Raw genomic sequence first — 21,013 nt, forward strand, 5'->3', positions numbered from 1 at the left:
GCTGCAAAGACCAAACTGGTCTAGTAAAACATCTTCTCTCTTTTGTGTATAATGGCCTGGGGAATGAAAAACCCTCACTTTTATATGAGGGTGTGTGTTACATATAAAATGAGGGAGAGAGGTAAGCTTCTCTCTCTCTCTCGACCCAAATGAGTATGTGTTTCATTATTTCATTTATTCTTGCATATGCCACATTTGTTTAAACACAACAGCAGACGACCTTGGAATTTATGTTCCCGATGAAGGGATTCACGGTTTGCCTTACTTGCACAATTAACCTGAAAAATCCTTCTTCATGCTAAATGCAAACCTTGGAGGCCTATAGAAAAGTTGGTATTTGGAGAATAGTGGTTCTCCTTCATCTCTCCCCCCCAGTGCCATCCCTAACATAAAGGGCTTGCTATTCTAAATTACATTTCTGATCAGGTTTACACCTCTACTGTGTCAAACACTGCCCACTGATTCTTGGGACTGATTACAGCTTTCAATGGTATGCATATATTATACCCCAAACAGCTTTATGAGGCCTGCAGTTTTTCATCCACCATAGATCTCACTTCACCAAGTTCATTCTCTTTGGCCTATTGCTATTTAATGAACAGTAGTGATATTATCTTCCTCTGCGGCAAATGGGAAGGGAGGTGGAGCTGGTGGCCAAGCAGCTCACCGCTCTCCTCCTTTATTGTTTCTGGATTGGATTGCCATCAGAAAATAATGCTAATCCATGGCTATAGCAAAGCGGACGTGCATTTTCAGACGGGTGTACTGAAAAAGTATTCTGCTAATTCATTTAATATTGAGGACTCTGTTATTTAATGAAATCTATAATGAACTAGCAAGTTGGTTTTCTCAAATGCACAGTAATTTTAATATTCTGGTGGTGTACACTCTGGCTAATCAGCACCAAGGACAGGATTCACCAATTTAGGGCACCAGCCCTGCAGTCTGATCCTTGCAAGTGGTCCCTGTTACCACTGCGCAGCCACACTGAATTCAGTGTCTTTCCACATGGATCATATGGCATGAACAGCCCCAGGTTTACAAATTAGAAAGTAAGAGATGAAAAACCATGGCCACGGCATCACATGTGCTTTGTTAATTTATTTTGACAATTTCATTATGGATAATATGACAGCATGTCAGTAAAATATTCTTAAAACAACAGTCTTAGAAATGAGACCTCTCTGTAATACGTATTCAACCTCTCCTAAGTAGTAGTGGGATGATGCTGTTTTGTTGAAAGAATTATCAAATTTGCAGATAAGCCGAAGAAGGAACTATTGAAGTTCTGCTGTACTTTGAAAGGAAGCAAAAAACCCACACATATTTAAGTCCCCAAGTATTAATGCTGAACATTCTAACTAGTCATTTACAGTATTAAACAGTTCTACCATACTTCAGTTTGGTATGAAGATTAATTCCTTTAACAAATCAGCTCCTTTAGAAGGAACAATGGCTATGCTGTTATACAAGGTGGTAGGCTGAAAGCTGATCCTTGAATAGAGCTGGTTGGGTCCTTGGAACATTTAAAAAGGTTTTACAGAAACTGAAGCTGGAAAAGACTTATGCCTTAGCTGTGGCAGGATGTGTCCTCCAATTAATTTTTCCATGTTTACCAACTCTGCAGGGTCACCAGATGCAAAAAGCAAAAATTCAACTTTAAATTTTGACAATAGTCAAGGCAGATCCTATGGAAAGGGACAGACTCTTACCATGCATTTAAAAAAGGGATGGTCTACCATATGAACATGCATTTTTAAACAGAGATGATTACTTGTCCTCTACAGTTTAATAACCATGCAATATTTACAGTTATGCTCTTTGGTTCTTTCCCCCTCTGACTAGAGTCAGTTTGATTAACTAGTATGCAACAAAAACCTTTTTACAGGCTTCAGATTTTTCTTCACCTTTTATGTATCCTGTTTACATATTTTAATATTAATGGCAAGAAAGGACCATAAAACATGAGACTTGACAAAAAAATTGCAGTATTTTAACATTTAAATTTGGCTGTAAATAAGGTAACCATAATAAACTTTTTTTCTCCACATATTGCAGATTGACTTAGCAATAAACATGAAGGTTTATATTACCGTGACTAAACTGCAGGGCTTCATAATCAGTTGTTAATTTGGTATCTGTGCTCCTAAACTCATGTTCCTTTTCTTCACGTTTCTGCATCGATGACTTAACCAGTTCGTCTCTCCTCCCCACCAAATAATCTGTTGCAAAACTCTCACCTGCAATTATTTTACATCCATAAAATGGGCACAATGCTTACCTACATCAGTGATCTTATAAAGCAAAAGCAATGCTTGTAAAGCTTAGTACTGCTTATAAAATACTATGTTTGCTATTAGGTTCCGTGTGCAAAACCCACTATTTTTTAAAAAAGAAATGGCTTTGTTTTTTAAAACCTTAAGATACTTACACCACAGGGGTAAGAATGATATAAAAATTAGTTCAGCCTTTGTAGTTTGAGCTGTGCTTAGCAATAATGGGCATACATGATCTTTATAGCCCTGAATGATTTCAGACCCAATTAGCTGAGTGACGAGCTGCCCGATCACAGCAGCGAAGAACTGCAGGTTTCCCTTGCTGCTGCTGTTCATGGGAGTTGTAGTCTCTTGAACTGCAGGCAGGGCACCCACAGTCAAAGGGGCCTCCCCCTATAGAAATATTTTCCTGGTTCGCCAGTTTGGTATGATTTGGAGCACAGTGCTTAATATGGCCTTTAACAACCACCACATTATAATGGAAGCATTTTAACCAAGTCATCTATGTGGGTGACCTGCTTTGTGTGTGTGTGTGTGCTGCTTTTCTAAATCCTATGAAGTAAACGGATGTTAGTCATCAAACCTTTAACACATTGTCATTAATAATAATTATTATTTTAAACAGTGAAAGAGAAAATACCTTAGCACAGATGTATTAAAACAAATTATCCAAGACTATGGTTTCCCAGCATTTTAGGCAAAACATTTCCCTGCAAGAGCAAATACTATAATAAAAAGAAAGCTACAAACAAATCTGAATTGTTCAGTGGAAAGGCCTATAATTTTTCTCTTAAAAATGACATTCTGAAGTCTAATTATTGTTCCCTCTATCAAGTCAGCATAAAAAATACATTAAAGCCTCTCACCAGGAATAATTGGTACTTTTGACTCTCTGGGGAGTTGCACCTTTTTATTTATGTAATACAAATACGGTCTTGCCAGCAGAGAGAAAAGAGGAACTCCTAGGGTGGCAAAGATTCATTTTAATAAACTATTTCTTTGGTCCTCAGAAAGTTGAGGCAGGGTCTTTCCCTTAATACTGACCAATGTCCAAGCTTCCATCCTACTAGGCTATGATTTTTTTTTTTTTTTTATCCTGAATCAGCTAAGGCTTCCAACTTGCTAATTGAAAAACAATGTAAAATTATTTTAAGAGTATTCCATAAATAATTCAGGACTGTATTTTCCAAACCAATTGCCATACCTTCCAATGTGAAATACTAAAATTATTTTTTAAAGAGAAAAAACACAAGGAGACATTTAAAAGTGAAATAAAATATGGTCTAGTAAGCATTTAAAATACACTGAATAGTTTAATTGCACAGTGAATAAAGAGAAGATGAATCAATGCAGAAGCCTGTGTAATGCGGCTGATATATATCCCTAAACCATAGCAGCAACAGCTCAGTATCCAAAAAATGAATTAGCCCTTGAGTAATCAATCACATGTGGTCTCTTTTATAAGACACAAAAACAATCAGACAATTATTTCTTTGTAAACGTCTTTATTTAATTTTCCTGGAACCCTTCCTCTTCTTTTTCATTTCAAGTTCAATTATTTACCTTCTTTATCACATGCATAGTAAACCTTTTTCTCTGCTGTACCACATTAACAAAAGCTCAGAATATGGGATTTCTTGCTATAGACCTTGAAATAACCACCTTTGAAATTAAAATATCAATACACCATAAACTGAACCCTTAAAGGTGACCTGAAAAGCCAATATGAAAATGCAGTTGAACTCAGAAATTAGTGCTTTAATGCCTTCACTAACCAGACAGTGGGAAAACTGAGTAAAGCAGTATTTTAATTTACCATTAAAAAAGGAATCATCCCTGGAACTACTCCTGGCAGTACTTCCTGGTTTGCTAATAACCCAGGATGCATCACTGATACTATGGATTGTGTGTGGAAAGTTGAACCTCATGGACTGAATGCTCTAACCAGTCAGATCATAACGGACTACCTTCAGCATGCATTTCCGAGCTTAAGTCAATTTACATTTTGGCTTTGCAGAGCTCCTCTGAGGTATGCCCTACTCAGTGAAGTTTGCTCTGTGAAATAAGCTCTCATGGCTCGACGACCTGGCAGACGTATCCTGGGAGCCATGGGAGTTGCGGCATGGAAGGAGCCACCCTTCCTGTGGTGAGGATGTGGTTGAGGAGTGCCAGCAGGTAAGGGAGGCTGTGAATCCATAAACATTTGTCAGCACACAGGCTGATGGGGTGCACCTATCAATCTCATCAACAGAATGAACGGTCATGTGATCAACACAGACCACAAGAGATTAACCACTGAGATTACCGTTCATTTTTCTCCAGTTTTAAGAATAAGATGTTTTATTGTTTATATTTTCTGGGCTTTGACAAGCATTGTCAATACTATGGAGAATAGCAGGAAGAGTTGGCAAATGCAAACTAGAAACGGAAGAGCAACAGGAGCAAACACTAAGGATCAAGTTCTCCTGTCAGTTATACTGGTGTAATCTTGCAAGGTATATGCGGCTGCACTAGTATAACTTAAGAGAAGAATGTCCCTACAGGTGAGATGCTCAACTGCCATGCAAAGGGGCATACATGAGGTATTCAGTGCCTTAATTATGGGAATTATACATTTACAGCAATAGGAAAACAGATTTTATAGCAAAACGACCTCACTCTCCTGTGACTTTACAGTCTAGGAATCTCCCAGGCAGATCTAGGTCTCACCTGCTGTCCTTCTGCTATATTCCTTTTCTTCATCTGCAAAGAAATCCCCAAATTGCCCCGAAAATAAGATAAAATTACAGCACTAGAGGCTGACTTGGTAAGCAGGATTCTGTGCAGTAACTAATTGGTTAGGTCCATTCTCCCTCACACATACATTCTGATGAACATCCTCCAACTGCTACATATAGTAGATAAAAGTTAGGGTCATCAATATGGTGACTAAACCAGATGCAATTCACTCAGGCCTCTTCTGCCCTTTGAAGAGTACTCACCATAAGAATCCTCTCAGCTGCATTTAATAATGTCCTTATTTTACAAGCAAATTTATGCTGCAGTAGGTTGGTACTATTTTAAACAACAACAACAAAAATCAATCTTGCTTCATCTTTAAGACCACACAAAAAGAGCCTGCTACCAAAGTCAATGCCCACATATTTACCAACTAAAGGAAGCTCTTTCAAGTCTTGTAAGAGCATTTTGGGCATTGTGCATCACTAAAACAAGGCCTGCAGATGTAAATAATGGAAAACATTTCAAATACAGCATATAGGAGTTACTAGTTTGTTTTCTTACTATTTAATAAACATCTCATTTGCTTATTTGCATAAGAAGCAAACAGAAAATCCAATATAGCAACATGTAATGAACCATTTATTTTATTTAACAATATTTAACAAGAATTAGACTCACACCTGGGATGTAACAAAATCAAAAGTTTCTTTTAAATATACTTTCAATTATAAAAATAGCACCACTTCTAAACAATCAAAATTAATTTGTTGCAGTTACCAAATTATAGGAAAACAAGTTGTATAAAAGCAATTATTTATAAAGAAACATCCTTAAAATGAAGAATGAGTTTATGATTTTTGAATCCTTACAAAAATGCGTAAAAATAAATTACACCGTCTTTCTAGAAAGCTATTTACAGGGGATCTGAAAAGATTAAATCAGTTAAATATCAAAAACTTGAGCTCAAAATCAGAAATCTTTAAACAGTTTCTGATCCACTGCATTATCCAATCTCACAAGATGATGTGCTGAATTAACAAAATCTCACAATGAGAGAAACAAAGCATTCATTTTCCTGTTTTCAGCTGAGATGTACATGATAAAATAATTGTGGGAGGAGACGAGCCAAATAAAATGACCAGCAGTATAAAAACACCTACTAGCATAGTTTGTCACTGGAATTACTTTCTCTAACAATAATTAACTTAGATTGCTTACCGAAAAAAATTCTTCTTAGCAATTTTAGCTCTCTAAAAATTAAGCATGCTGTTAATCTCCCAAAGTAAATTGTCATTCAATTTTAACTAGTTCATTTATATTCCTAAAAGCTGGGGCCCAATGAGAAATAAACATCTCAAATCATATCAGAGTGTTGCAAGCAGATATGAGCACTGTCACGCCACAGAAGACCTCTTCAGAATAGTACCTTTTTAAGAAGCGCATGGAAATCAAGTTACTTAAATTGCTAACAAGTTCAGGAGGAAAAAAAAACAAATAAATTAGCAGTTTAATTGCTAACTACAGGAATTATGAAGAACCTACACTGTTCGTTTAACCTTTATTAAAGGCACCCAGAATCCTGGCATAGATCTATGACTTCTTCCCGATTCATGTCAAGTGATAACCCAGCAAAAAGAGACACTGATCTAGTGCAGTGTCAAACCAATCCATTTGTATAAGTCACAGAAGCAGCATGCCAAAGGCAACGAAAACCAACTATCAACAATTTAAGCCACAGGTCAGGATACACAAAAGGGTTTGAATGAGGAATGTCATGCCCAATCCAAATGCACTTTAGCACTGAAGAGAACAGACATCACACCCTTCAAAACAAATATAAAAAATATTAAAATGAAGCAAGCTTAGGGCTATTTTTTTACATCGCCAGCCTTCATCAGAGCCTTAATAGCCCTGGCCCTCATCTCAAGCTCCAGGAGCTCCAGCTGCTGTGCTGATGGCTGAACATCTTCTGATGGAGCAACAGCCAAGTTTGCTGCTTTAGACTCCTTTGGGCTGGATTCTGCCAACCCCAGTATCTCATTCACGCTTTTATCAATGTCCTTCTGAAGGTCATCTATCTGACCAGCTCCACTTCTGACAGCACTTTCTGGCACATCTGGACTCTCCTCTTCAATGCATGGGCCTTCTATGTCACTATCATATGCATCTGCATTTATGCTGAGGACATCACTATCTTCTCCCTTGCCTGTAACACAAATGTAACAAATAACCATGCAGTGCAGGGAGCCTAACAAAAATTTCCCTTTCATCTTAGACACTGCCTCTGCATAGAAATGTTTCTCTTCAGATTCAGAATATGACAAAACCCATCTATAAATTACAGACCAGTATTTCCTCTTCTTTTCCCTCCCCCAACTTTTAAGACTGATCTAATTTAGACAAGTTTTAATGCATTTTTTATTCCAATTTAGAAAAACATGCAATATACCAAAGCAGCAGTGCCTGAAAAATTTATTCCATCATATGGAGTTACATGATCTATTTTCCTAATTAAAAATGTCATAAGGTTTTATATTACAATGAAGCTTCTGCATTACAAAATCAAAGTTGATGTGGGGAACAGTTTATTATTTTAGAAGTAAATTTAATTCTCAAATGCAGTTTAAAAATACTTTGATTACTTTACAAATTACCATAAAGGAAAAATACCATAGCCAATGAAGATGCACACACCAAAAAAAAAAAGTCATACATTACAATTATCTAAGCCTTTTAGTGAAGTATTTCAGATGGATTTGGGTCAGCTCAGTAAAATTATAAGAGAAATGCTGGTGATGGTTTTTATTTTTCATTAAAAGCAGAGGTTTATTAGGAAGAGTTTAATTAGAAAAAGCAGAATAGTAAGTAAAACTAGCAAAACCTCCATCACCAATACTCACAACTTCACCGTAAAGAGAGATACTATCATTCTTGACACCTTGGCGCCATAACTACTTGGTGCTTGGGCATCATTTTTATCTTTGGATACGCTCTGATAATATTGCTTATTGCTTAAAATAAATATTGTTATTTATTGCAACAAAATGGCAAAATTACTGATTCCGAGAGTTTAATAGTGGCTCCTGGTAGGGTCATTATACAATAGTTAAGGCTGTTAATTCATAAATAGTCTTAAAAAATGAAATTATAGATTTAAATAAATGCATTTTAAAAATACAAATAACTTTTCAGTGTGTGCTGAAGATATAAGGCAAAAGGTACATTCATACACAGTAAGGTCCTGTACTGCATAATGACAAAACAAAATGATAATTTCAGAGCATATCAGCATTAGGATATAAACATCTAGATAGCATAACAATGCTTAGTAATTTTCCTTTTTTAAACTTCCCTTTTTAAAATTAGCCTTTTGCCAACTGCTTTAAAAATGTTTCCTTTCCGTGGATGACTTAAGAATTACTAGTTTTCTCCATCTGTTCTTTTAGCTCCTAAATCTCAAATCTCCAAGGCTGGGAAGCATTATTGATCTGCCAGTATTGCTCATCAACAACAAAGCCACTGATATACTGGAAACCAATGCAGTACTTCCTCTGTGAATTGCTGTTCTTGGACACCAGGCAATTTGAGTTTTACTAAAGCTCAGGTTATAAAGAATACATTGATAATGTAGTCTAATACAGCAGGGAGCCGGGGTTTGATGCCTTTAACTAATTGTCTTTGTATCTCTGGGATTTTCCTCAAGATGCTCACATTTAATATTTTATTGTTGCAAAACTTACAGAAAGGATTTTGCTAATCATTCTAAATACTAATGACAATTCCCCTGAGAGCATGTGTTTTAGTCCCAACATGAACCAGTCTCCCTCCCTCTTCAAATAACAGCACAGTATGCATCTTTGAAAAGAAATTTTAGAAGTCTGCCTTTAGAGATGCTTGTTCATATTTTGGTGCCTTTGGTTGTATAGCATATCACCAGAATGCAGCTACATGGGTGAGAGGCATTTCTGGAAAACAGGAAGGAGAACTGAAAAACTCTCCATACCCATAATGGGCCATATTCCCCTTGAACTTTGCACAGAATTCCTTTCATTCGATGAAAATTCTGTGTGAAGATTAACAGGTAGGATATGGACAACTGAAATTAAAATGTCTGGTTCCAAAATAAGTTTAAGCAACAAATTTTGCCAGAGATCAATTTTTCCTTTTAAGTGAAAAAGAACGCATTAGAAAACTCTACCCCTTCTATGAAACTCTTAGAAGAAATGCTTTTTGGAGTGTGCATATGTTTGCATATGAGCAGGGAAGGAAAATCTTTAGAAAAACATATTTTTCTTGGCTTTTATGACATAACTGTTGTCCTGAGGGGGTGAAAAATCAATATTGAACACCAAGAAAAATATATAATAAATGCACTTTCCTTGCTTAAAAAAAGAGGAGGAATGGTATTTCATCCAACTACCTAGTCAACAATAAGTTTCCTTAAGTTGTTTTATAAACACTAGAGGCATATTTAAGATAGCCAGCTGGGTTTTATTTACCCTAAATAAAAACTTAAATCTGAGTGCTGGTATAAAGAGTTCAAAAGAAACATACACATCCTCAATTCTGGAGTTTTGGTCCAGATTTAAGAAAGCACACAAGTCCTTATTCAGGACTTAAGTGCTGTCCAAAATAGGGATGCTTTCCTGAATCGAGGCCTTAGCTACTCAACATGTGCAGTCCCAGATTTGTAACTTCAGCTACTGAACATGGATGCAAAAGCATACTAACACACAGGTAAACAGCATACGATGTGTAAAGCATACACAGCCACAAGTTTCCAAGAGCAAGATCATCATACATTTAGTCAGGTATGGGAAAATGATCAAATTCCTACAAACTCTTGCTTCCGGAGATTAGCATTGTTGATCACATTGATATATAGGATTTTTGTTTTGTGGCACTTATTAGGTGAATTATGACTTTTTTGGGAGCAAAAACTGGTTATATTGGTTAAAACAATTTAACTCTATAAAAAATGTGTCCTCTTCTAATCCTCAACATCACATGGAGGAGTTTGCAGTAAGCATTAATATATAAGGCCCATCAGTCCCCTACTAAAGTCTTCAACACCACAGAAGTAATGTGTTTGAGGTAGTTTGCAGTTTTTGAGGTTGCCGTGAAGGCATTTTAGAGACGGCATTTTTACCTCAGATGCAAGTTTCACTCATCCTCTCCCTGCCTACAGAAAGGGATGAGTGGACTCCGAACAAAATCTTACTAACTTTAACTTCACAGAAAGACCACAAGGAATGGGAATCATTAAGATTAAGGAATGGAAATACTTCTGTCTTGCTACGAAGCACCAGTCCATATTTACTTAGCAAGACTACATTTCCATGGGGCAAGAAAACAAACTGTATTTGAGGAGCCTAGTTCAAAGTTCAGAAGTTAAACTCTGAGCATGCTTAGCCTTACTGCCAATCTTCGCTTTCGAACTGATCAGATGGAGGGGGTGGAAAAACCTGAACACTACTAACAAACTGGGTCATTAATTCCTGTCCCACTATCTGTATAGAATAGGGAGCTCCCCAGCCTTCAAAGGTACAGGCTGTCCTGGGTTCTATCGAGAATTAGGAGTCTCCATGGCAGCACAATGCACAGTAATCACACAACCACTGGCCTACAAATGTTGTTTAATTAGCCGATGAGCTTCATTTCCCTCTTTTGCGGTTGTAATTTTACACAGTAATAAAAGTCTCAGATGGCATTTTTCTCATTATCTTTTTCATTTAGATAGCTTGTACTTATTCCTTCAGCTACAGTTGTGAAATTCATTTCAGCACACTTAATTCCTTTTTTAACCATATTTTACTCACTTCTGCTTAGCCCGCTTTGTTTTCTACCTTTTTTTTCCTGTAGCATCACAGGCTCCAGCATGGAAGAAGAATGATTACTAAGTTATATTTTACAATTTATGCCCATATTCTCAAAAGCTCTTTAAAGCTAACATCTTGAGAAGCGCTGCTGTCATTGCCCAAAGCCATCATGATACCGTGGTTGATAAAGTCATAAAAAAGGACAATGAAGCAATCACCTGCAGCAGTCATCAATTCCCTGAGATAGCACAGAAAGAGTGGAAGAGGTCTGCAGGAAATCTGTCAATTCCGAGGTCACTCCATATAGTGCAACAAGCAATATTTAAAGCGTTTCTCACAAAGTCATGGCATCCTGCTCCTAACAATTTTGCAGCTTTTATGACATTCTTACTTCTTCCCTCCATTTAAATCCCCTCACTAGCTACTTCAAAAAAATAAACCATTTGCAAAGCTGTTGAGATAGGACTCAGAATTGTGAAATAAAAGTTGCAGGAAGCAAATAATATTGGCTCCTCATAAGAGGAATACAGTTCATGAGAATCTGCAGCATTTACTGATTTGAAAGTTATTTCTGACATTACTATGTATAATAAGTCCAAATGAAAATAAACAGGCTGAAATAGAAGCAGCTATAATTCTAGTGTCACATATAAAATAATACTGGCAGTTGTTATACAGTGTTCATGAAATAGCCGAGCTAAAAGAGGAGCTGATGCAGGTTAAAAGCAGCTTCCAACGTACAGTAGGGAATCAAAAGTACATCACTATCTGTCTTAGTATTTTATCCAGTGCCCATCACAGCAGTACATGAATGCTTAACCCAGTGCATTTCTGTCTGTCCTAAAAAAACAAAGACACTAGAATCACCAGAATGATTCTATAATGAATGATTCCATAGTGATCATGAAAAGCTGATTTTGTACCTCTCTTTCCTGGAGGCTACAAAAAAAGAAGGCTCATCTGTCCCCACCTGATCACCAAAAGCTGCCATATTGGTGCGATCACACCAAATGCTGGCTTGTTTGTATTTCTACAAAATCTGGAACGTCAAGAGTATTGCTCAGTTTGCACTTGGAGTACAGAAGCAGCTTTCTTTTAGATAAGGCCCCAAATAATCACTGCCTTTAAGGAGATATGTACAATACATACCTTTCCTTCGTACAGTTTGAACCTGCAAAGTGAGTAACACTTTCAGAAACATTGACTTTAAGTGAAATGAACCGAATTCAGCAAAGATAGATCTTTGGCAGCAAGTTGTAAAGGGATTATGTCGAGTGATGGAATGCCAACTATGGTCACACCAGCATCAAGAAAAAGGAATGTGAAATAATCCAAAGGAAGGTGATCAGTATTTAGAATGATTTACATCCAAAGAGAGAGAGATGATCAAAGTTCCTCTTCAGCTGGATGGCCAGAAGTGAGAAGCAGGAGAGTGGGAGGGCCTGCAGTCTTGCTTCCCCTCAACTATACTCCCTTCTCCCACAGCTGAGTTATTAACTGTGCTCCTGCAGAGCTTCAGTAGTGCTCCCCTAGCAACAAAGAGCTCCAGTCCTGCAAAACTCAGAGGGGCAGGAGAGGGATGGGAACCAGGATTGCAGATCCTCTGAACCAGCCACACAGCCTTGGAGAAATCAGGTGGCTGCTTATTTTGAAAGTAAAACTCTACTGCCATCCTTTCTCCTTCCGTTGGACCTGGGCTCAGGGAAGAGGCTTTAACAATATCTGCTGGGAGCAAGAAGAATGCCTATAGGAAGGCAGGACTCCACACAGAGTGTGATACTGAGAACTGCATGGACCCCAAGCTGAGGCAGGATTTGGGTTGGTTTTTAAAGGGTTTGTTTTTTGCTTATAGCTACTTGTTTTAATTTATGGATCTGAAGATTTGCTTCTGCTGAAAACTGCTTTGTCAGTTCATCCCACTAGTTAAAAATGGACCTACAGTCTACTTCAGGACAGTTACTATTATGTTATTAGGACTTGAAGTTCTGGAGGAATTAGGAAGAGCAATGAATGGCTAGTTGCTTATACAACAGATTTACCTAATCTCTTGCTGCTGCAAATGGTTATCATACTGAACAAAGTGAAAAGATAGCATCAACTTCATGATAAAAATACACTTCCCCAAAACCTTTTAATTTAATTTTTCCTACACAGTCCAGGGAAGAAACAGTAGGATCTTAATAAGATCCTGGTCTAGTGATCCAGCACTAGTAGGGTCTAAATATACATAAAACCCACCAAACTCTCTTCTGCCACTACAGATCACTATGGGTACAGTGCAAAAATGAAGAGTGGGGAGGACTTTTGAATGTCAATATTTCAGCATGAAGGCAACAAATGCCCCCATGTCATTCAAAAGAACACTCTGCTCCTATTGGAGCATCAATGGGAATTTTGATTGCTCAGCACTTCTGAAAATTAGGCCCATGTTTTGGGTTTTGTTTTTTTGTTTTGTTCTTTAAAAAAGTGATTAATCATTTTTTCATTTCTATACTGTCTAGGTGGCACAGATGTCTGGGAGCATTTGATTCCACTGAGGATGCGTCACTGTTATTATTACTACTAGTTCAAGTATCCAGGCTGACAGTCACTGGCTATTGAAATGATCACTACCAAGAACACAAGACTTTAGCTTTCTCTAATACATACCTTGTTTTGACTCCAGACCTTCCAGTTTGCTGTCTTCCCTCAGAGAAGAAGTAGAATCTACATTGTTGTCTTGTCTGGAAACAAACAAGAACACATTTTAATTTGCACACTTTATTATATAAAGTGAAGAGGACTGTTTCAAAGAAACATTTCCTTTACATTAGCGTGTAGTATTTGTTGATAGCCTGAATAAGGCAGGTTCTGTATGAAAGGGGCCAACAAGAGTTTACATATACTTTACAACTATTTTAAGCACTTTACAACACCATGGTATTTTTCTGCTTTCCTCAGTGACATACAAGATCAAAGTTAATTATCCTAATTGCACTGGTCCTACAAATGAATAATCATAATTGGCAGTATCTTCTGAATATGAGGTGCTTATTTGCAAAATGCAGCATAAATTGTCACAGGCAGGAATTTCGAAAATCTAGTTTCAGTTGCATTCAAGGGATATTTGCTGTTTACTTTTAGAATTAAGTAGCTATTTTCACCCTCACCAGAAACTAATGTTACCACTGAAGAATTGCTTTTAAAAAGCAAATTCAGCCAGACTATTGACCTGGGTTCAATATCTATTTTCCCTACCTTAAAATATTCACCTTTTTTTAATTCTAAGATTCCTACACCCTCCCACTCTAAGGTGTCAAGCCTGGAATTACTTCATGTTGCACAGCAGTAAACAAAAAATAACCTAAGAGCCATGGAAACACATTTGTGGCCTGCTATCTCCCTACAATTTTCAAATGACATTATTTATACAAAGCGGGGAAGTATAAATGAGAGATTGTTAGATGCGCCTGAAAAGGGCAGACACTGCTTACAGCAAGATCCTGAAATCATAAGAGAATCCAATTGTTGAGTTTAATGAGCATTTTGGCAGTAAAATTATTTTATATTCATCTACCCAATTTCATACCTCAGCTGTTTTCTTGTCTAAAGTTTGTGTAGTATGTATTATATTAACATTATATCAAAGCAACCAACCTGCTTGTAGGTATTAAATCGGACCATAAAAAAGAGATAGTATTACCATAGATCTTACCATATTCTAATTTCACAGTTTCAATACTCAAGACTTAGTTACTTTTCAACTATGGCCTTATACAAGTTTTTTCTTAACAAGGTGGCTGCAGATCTGTTTTTCTATTAAATAATCACAAATGTGTTTCAGTTTAGAATGTCAGGCTAATAAAACAACTGGGAGGGAATCTCTTCATTTTGTACAGCATTTCTAACCAGCCCCAATTTGCTACACAGATGCAAAAAAGGGCACACCTATTTTGATGGCTACTTCCCCCACTAGTAGTAGACATTGTAATCAATTCTGATTGGCCCTCCATTTCTCCCACAAGTTTGCACACAAAGACATGCATATAGTTATCACAACCATGCAAACAAATGCTTAGGAAGGTGACTGGGCATTTGCACACACAGATGCAATAGTTATGCAAAAAACTGAATGTTTGGCTTGATAGCACACACTCACTTTGACTTAACCTGTATCTTTTGCAAGAGACTGGGTGAGGATCATGCGCTTCCTTCCTCTCTCTAGTATGTTTCCTACCTGCTGAAGCTGGGTGAGATGTTATTCCAAATCCCAAGGTTTCAATTCTGTTTGGCTCTCCATTTCCAGCAGAAGGATGGCAGAGGGGGTAGAAATAAGAAGGAAAAGAGCCCAAGTGGGGAAAGAGCTATGCTGAACAGGGAGCTTGTTTATGTGAGCTTCCCTCATCCTAGGAGCCACCCAAATGTTTCCCCACAGAATGATTTTTGCTTTGTCTCTGGAAGGTCAGACATTTCAGGCTGTATTAGCTCTTAGATGCTATATCCAAAACCAGAAATTCTAAGAGAAAATTAATTTTGCTTTAATGTGATCTTTTAAACATGTTAAGCAGGTTCTCAGACTTTCCTTCCTTCCTGCCCCAGCCTCGGGGGGCGAGGAGTGGGAGGGTTAACACAACCCAAAAACTTGCACTCTACCCTATTGCCAAGGAGAGTAACTGACTGGCTGTTTCCATTGCTGATGGCGACGTTGCTCCTTGGCAAGCAGCAGGGTCAGCTCTGACACAATCAAATAGTTTCCAGGGGGAAAGATGCCAAGCAGTGTCACCTCTGCAGTAATAAAGCTTCTGCTGCCCTGAGTCTTAAAGCCAAAATATCATTCAAGAATCAGAATCACGCCTTTGGCAGCAACCTCACAGCAACCCCTTATTTCTAACTATGCAGTTTGCTTTAAGTACAAGTAATAGAAATAGCTACATTTCTTTTTACCTAACAAAAAATAAAGACTTTTCTGTCAATTGGAAATTATATAGCAAAACCTGCTGCAGAATGTGTCCCTGATATTTAGACCATATCAACTGTTTTAGTAAAAAAAGAAAAGAAAAGAAAAAAAAAACGCATCCCTGCTGTAAAGACCACCTGCTGTCAAAAAAAAAGGGTCCCAAAGGCAATCTTTTACAGCACATTTTATTTTATCATAATAGGTTGGGTTTGACTGGATTGCTGATGAAACTTCACCAGCTGGATTTTAATAAGTAGGTGTCATGCACCATCTTGTGGCCAAGCAGTGGCAGAGCAGTCTATATTTGGTTTATTTTCTTAATATTAATAAAAAGAATTCAAATGCATAAGGACAGTGGGCCAAAGTCAGTCACTCTTAATTTACACCGGTGTAAAACAGCAGACACCCAGCAGCCAAAAGCAGATACAAAAGTGGGGCGAACCTCAGTATATCCCCCAGGTGTGGGGAGCAGGAGATATGCTTGATTTAAGACTAAGGCAATGCCTTGGAGGCTGCAGGCCTCATATCCTCATTTTCCATATCAACCTTGGCTAACAAGTGGATGCTAAAGTTTGCAGTTCCCTGTGCCTCCTGGCTGTTAGGAAAGAAAACAGTCAGAATCAGGGAGTTATGCTCTGTGAGGGAGTCTGTGCTAATCTTCGAAGTCAGCCACAGCTCTCTCCTGCCCTCCTTTTTCAGCTGATTCCCTTCTCTCATCCTTCCAATGTTGGTAAATTAGCTCCTCCACTTCCATTTTCCCCTTGGGTCTCCTTGCCATTCTCCCTTGTTTTGGTGGTGTTCTATTGCATTTTATACATTTTTTTAAAAAATAGAGGTTGGAAGGACCCTCTCTACCAAAACAATAACACCTTCCCTCTTTTGCTGCTTGCTGTTGACAGCAGTTGCAAAGTGAAGCGTACCTAATTCAGTGGTTTTCAACTTGTGGTCCATGGATCCCTGAGGGTCTGCAGACGGTCTAAAATTTCCAAATTCGTCCACACCTTTATTTGAATTTTTTTAGGGGGCTGCAATGAAAAGAGGTTGAAAACCCTGGCCTAATTCTTTTAGGCTGCTCATCTCCTTCCTCTGCAAGGACAAGGAAGGTAAATTTACAAGAGTTAGGGCTAGTCTACACGGCAGCGCTTTAACGTGGCTTGTATGGACGCGGCAGATCACTGGGGGAGAGCTCTCCCAGCGCTCTAAAAAAAAAAAAAAATCCACCTCCAAGAGGGGCGTAGCACCCAGTGCTGGTGCACTGTCTGCGCTGGCGCTTTACAGAGCTGAAACTTGCTGCGCTCAGAGGGATGTTTTTTCACATCCCTGAGTGAGAAAGTTACAGCGCTATAAATTGCCAGTGTAGACAAGCCCTGAGTTTCACTTTACAGGCTTCCTTCTAAGGTAGCAAAGGACTTCCCACACCGATCTTTCCTTGGCAAGGCTCAAGCAGTTATTTCAGATTTTCTTCTCTGTTTCACATAAGAGAATCAAGTTTTACAGGACAAGAATTAATACATACACATCATCTTAGATATTCCTCTTGGAAGAAGTATCAGGGGAGGTGGTTTGTTTTTTTCCCCCCAAGAGGATGACGACAGATGAAATAAATAATAAGCACTAGTTATGTTACAGAATTGGACTCCAGACTGATCTGACTTACTAGGCCAAGGTTTCAAGACCCAAAATTCAGCCTCCAAAATATGTCAAAGGGTCGCATGGGAGGCCCAAGGTGTGTGTGACAGAGGAAGGGTTCAGGGAAGCCCAGGGTGTGTGTGACCGTGTGCACGCGCGCAGAGATTACCCTGCACTCACCCCTACAGAAGCAGCTCCGACAGCTCTGGCTGAGCTCAGCTGTGTGCACTGCAACCTGATTCATGGGCTCTCAGTGCCCAAAAAGAATGAGAAACACTGCAATAGATTCTCCTTGGTACACATTGAGAACAGTCAGAGCCTGATTTTGAGAAGCAGACTCATTTTGCAGGCATGATTTTGTACTTGCAATTAACTGTGCCTGTAATTCAATGCCCTTCAATCACTAGTCTCTGTGATTAACAGATGGAAACAGGCTATTAGACATCTATGGATTTTTGGTGCAGTTGTGCATGCGGTTTGTGAATATAAAATCAAAGAACTGGGTGAGGCCCTTAAAAAAAAAAAAAAAAAAAAAAGGGGAGGAAATTAAAAAAAAAAAAAAAAAAAAACAGGGCCTAAATTTTAAGGAACTATATTTTCTTGCATGCAAAACTTAATTGCAGTGAACAAGTCTTCTGTATTATCACAGTGGTCTGTGAATTACTAATAAAAATCAACATATTAAACATCAGTGCTGGCAATACTAGGTATAGTCCCTACCAGCATTATGCACTATGCTCAAGATTATTTGCATGATCCGGTCCTATATTTAGATAATCAAAAATTCATGGGGGCCAACTAGTATTACAAAGTCGTAATCAAAACCGATACGTCTTTAGGTTTCAAAAATTATATACAGTATTAACCACTGCAACCAAAATTTACAAATTTGTTTAAGCAAGAGAGCTAACTGTATAAAAGCCGCAATGCTCATTTTGAAAAATAGCAACACGCAACTGTTTCTGAAGCAGATTAAGGAGCAAATTTTTATAAATTTACCAAAATCCCTGTGGATGACGTTTTCTTTTAATGGAAAGTCCAAGATACTTTTTATTACATTTTGCATTAGAAAGGGCATAACGTTAAACGGAATGACAGGATGTGCCTCAGTACATTTGGACAAATGCAAAACAAGCTATGAGTGTCAGAATAACATATCAAAAGCCTTGTTTTCTTGTGTTCTATAAACTACAAGGTAAAAAGAAACAAAGGATATTACATTGCTTACAGCTTTTATATGTTGCCTATGTTCACAAACAAATCTGCTTCAAGTCCTGTGTTTCTGAAAATTCTTGAACTGCTTACAATATTTTCTAGTTTACAACTTGTCTTGGAATTATAAGCTAATTTAATGCACTATACTAGAAAAACTTTTTAAAAAAAATAATGTATTTCATAAAGTTTGAGGGGTCAAATTCTGTGTAGAGAAACAATTTTTTTCTTAGTACGATCACAAAGATAGGGGGTCCTATACTAGCCTACAATAGATCCTCCTCAGATAACAATGGGAGATTTACATCAACTTCCAGGGTTGAACAAGGCCCTTAGGTAGCAACTAAATTTTAGTTAGTAAAGTTACTGTTGTACGCTGCATCACAGTGGGGTGGAAAGTAAGCACGATACTCTCCCTGATTTGTGCACACAAATGTAGAAACTATGCAAGCTAGGTGAACTATTGCACAACAACCTTATTTGAATAATTGGCTCTAAAATGCCATCATTAAACTCAACAACCCATGTTATTTCAGAAAGTCTGTGAACTGTGGAAGACAACACTGCATCACTTACACTTGATTTCCATTTGGCAAGTTTTCTTTCTTTGCAACCATAAGTACTATAATTTTTTTTAAGTGACCACTTTAGATTCTACAGAATCTGATTGGCATGAAAGCTGGTTAAATATCTTACATAGGACCAGGGATGAGTGTCTGACACCACTGTACTGAGTCTCAAAGAAAATTATAAAAGTATAGCATATCAGAGATAGTGCCTACTATCCACAATTCACTAAAGAATTGTGCTGGACAACCAGATAAGGCACTTCCACCACCCACGCTGGGAGAACAGAAAGGAAATGAACTAATAAAAGGGTCCATCTAAAGATCGGAGATTGCTGTAACTTCTTAATGAAAACTTCACACAATGTCCTACCAGTAACTAGAAATAGGAGTCAATTTAAAAAACAAAACAAAAGGATTATTCCCCAGTTTTCCTTCCTTAGATCAGAAGCTCAAGCCTCCTCAACATCTGATATGGTTTTTATCTGGAGGTAGTACTTACCTGATTGACAAGAGCTGCTGTATCTGGTGAGTATTTTCTTGGTCTAAATCCTTTTATTTTGTATCTCCTTTTCCCTTCCTCTGTTGTATACAACTTCCTCCTCACCTGCACATTCTTCCCCGCTCCCATTTGTCCTCTTGCCACCTGCATATGCTTTTCCCTCTTCCTCAATCACTTCAAAATATTAGATGTTAGTAATGATTTGTGTCCAATGCAATAATTGTTTCTAGCATCTAAAGCCAGGCATGATACAGATGTGAAGCCAATACACTAGACTGCGTACAACTGGATTCAGACCAAGACAGAGAACAGGAACGTCATTAGTGATGTAGATGGAGATATCCTCCTGTCAACTGACGGAGGGCAGACATGCATCCTTTCTTCTGGAGCTTTGTGTAGCATTTGACACAGCTGATCATGAAATGTAGTTGTTCCACATGACAGAGGTGGCAGAAATCCTGGGGAAATGTACTAAAATAGTTTGAGTCCTTCCTTCAAGGACACACCCAAAGGATAGTGATGGAAAACTGCACCTGTACCACCAGACACCCTCACTTGCCAAGTATCACAAGGATCTTTTTTTGCTCCTGTTTTATTCAATATTTACATATAACCACTAGAAGCACTGGCAAGCAGGGTGGATAAAAATCAATGATTTAAAAAAAAAAAAAATTGGATTTTTTTTATTTAAATTGGATTTTTTTGATAAAAATGCTTTTTGAGGAAAAAACCTATATAAAGATAGTTTTAATTAAGATATATTAGAGCTCAAAGAGATCTCATCATGGAATAGGGATTATAAATTCTAATTCTATAGTATGAGACAATATATTCATGTAATGTTTAAGAAAAGTTTTGTAAATGAGTTCCAATAGTTCATGGCTTAGGGACCCAGTATTATGGGGTCCCAGGGGCTTCTGAATAGATTATTTAGGTTAATCTTTCCATCTATCCAATGGGATTCAGTGCTCAGTCTAGAAGATACCATCAGAGATGCTTAGTTTTGCAGTTCTCAAACTTTACATTTGTGTCTCCAGAGATAACATGCTTGTTAACAGCAAAAATGTTTTTAAATAAATTACAATTTCACCTTTAAAGTAGTACTGAGTGTCAGTGAATGCAATGAGCAATACTAAATGAGCAGTATGGTAATAATAATTAAATAACTGCATTGACTTATTTTGTTTAGGAGAATCCATCCTCAACATACAGGATTCTGAAGACTATCCACCTTCAAGATCACCATCATTTTCTATAGTTTCAGAGTTATCTGCCAATGATAGTGTTTCAGTCACATCATGTATGTCACATAGCCACAGTATATCACCTGTAGCAAAAAGAAAAAAAAAACC

The 21,013-nt window shown here is 37.7% G+C and overlaps 1 protein-coding gene across 2 annotated transcripts in view; it reads right to left on the bottom strand.

Moving 5' to 3' along the window:
* Positions 1 to 5,595: 5,595 nt before the first annotated feature.
* LOC112116003 (caspase activity and apoptosis inhibitor 1) overlaps positions 5,596 to 21,013 on the bottom strand; it is a 29,478-nt gene continuing 14,060 nt past the window's right edge. For both annotated transcript variants that reach the window (XM_024213264.1, XM_024213266.1), the window contains exons 5-6: positions 13,466 to 13,539; positions 5,596 to 7,203 (exon numbers count right to left, since the gene is read on the bottom strand). In XM_024213264.1, the coding sequence (XP_024069032.1) occupies positions 6,866 to 7,203; positions 13,466 to 13,539 (412 nt within the window). In that variant the 3' untranslated portion in view covers positions 5,596 to 6,865. The remainder of the gene's footprint in view (positions 7,204 to 13,465; positions 13,540 to 21,013) is intronic.

Source organism: Terrapene carolina, unplaced genomic scaffold (genome assembly GCF_002925995.2).
Source record: "Terrapene carolina triunguis isolate 2854851 unplaced genomic scaffold, T_m_triunguis-2.0 Scaffold35098, whole genome shotgun sequence".
NCBI classification, from domain to species: Eukaryota; Metazoa; Chordata; order Testudines; family Emydidae; genus Terrapene; species Terrapene triunguis.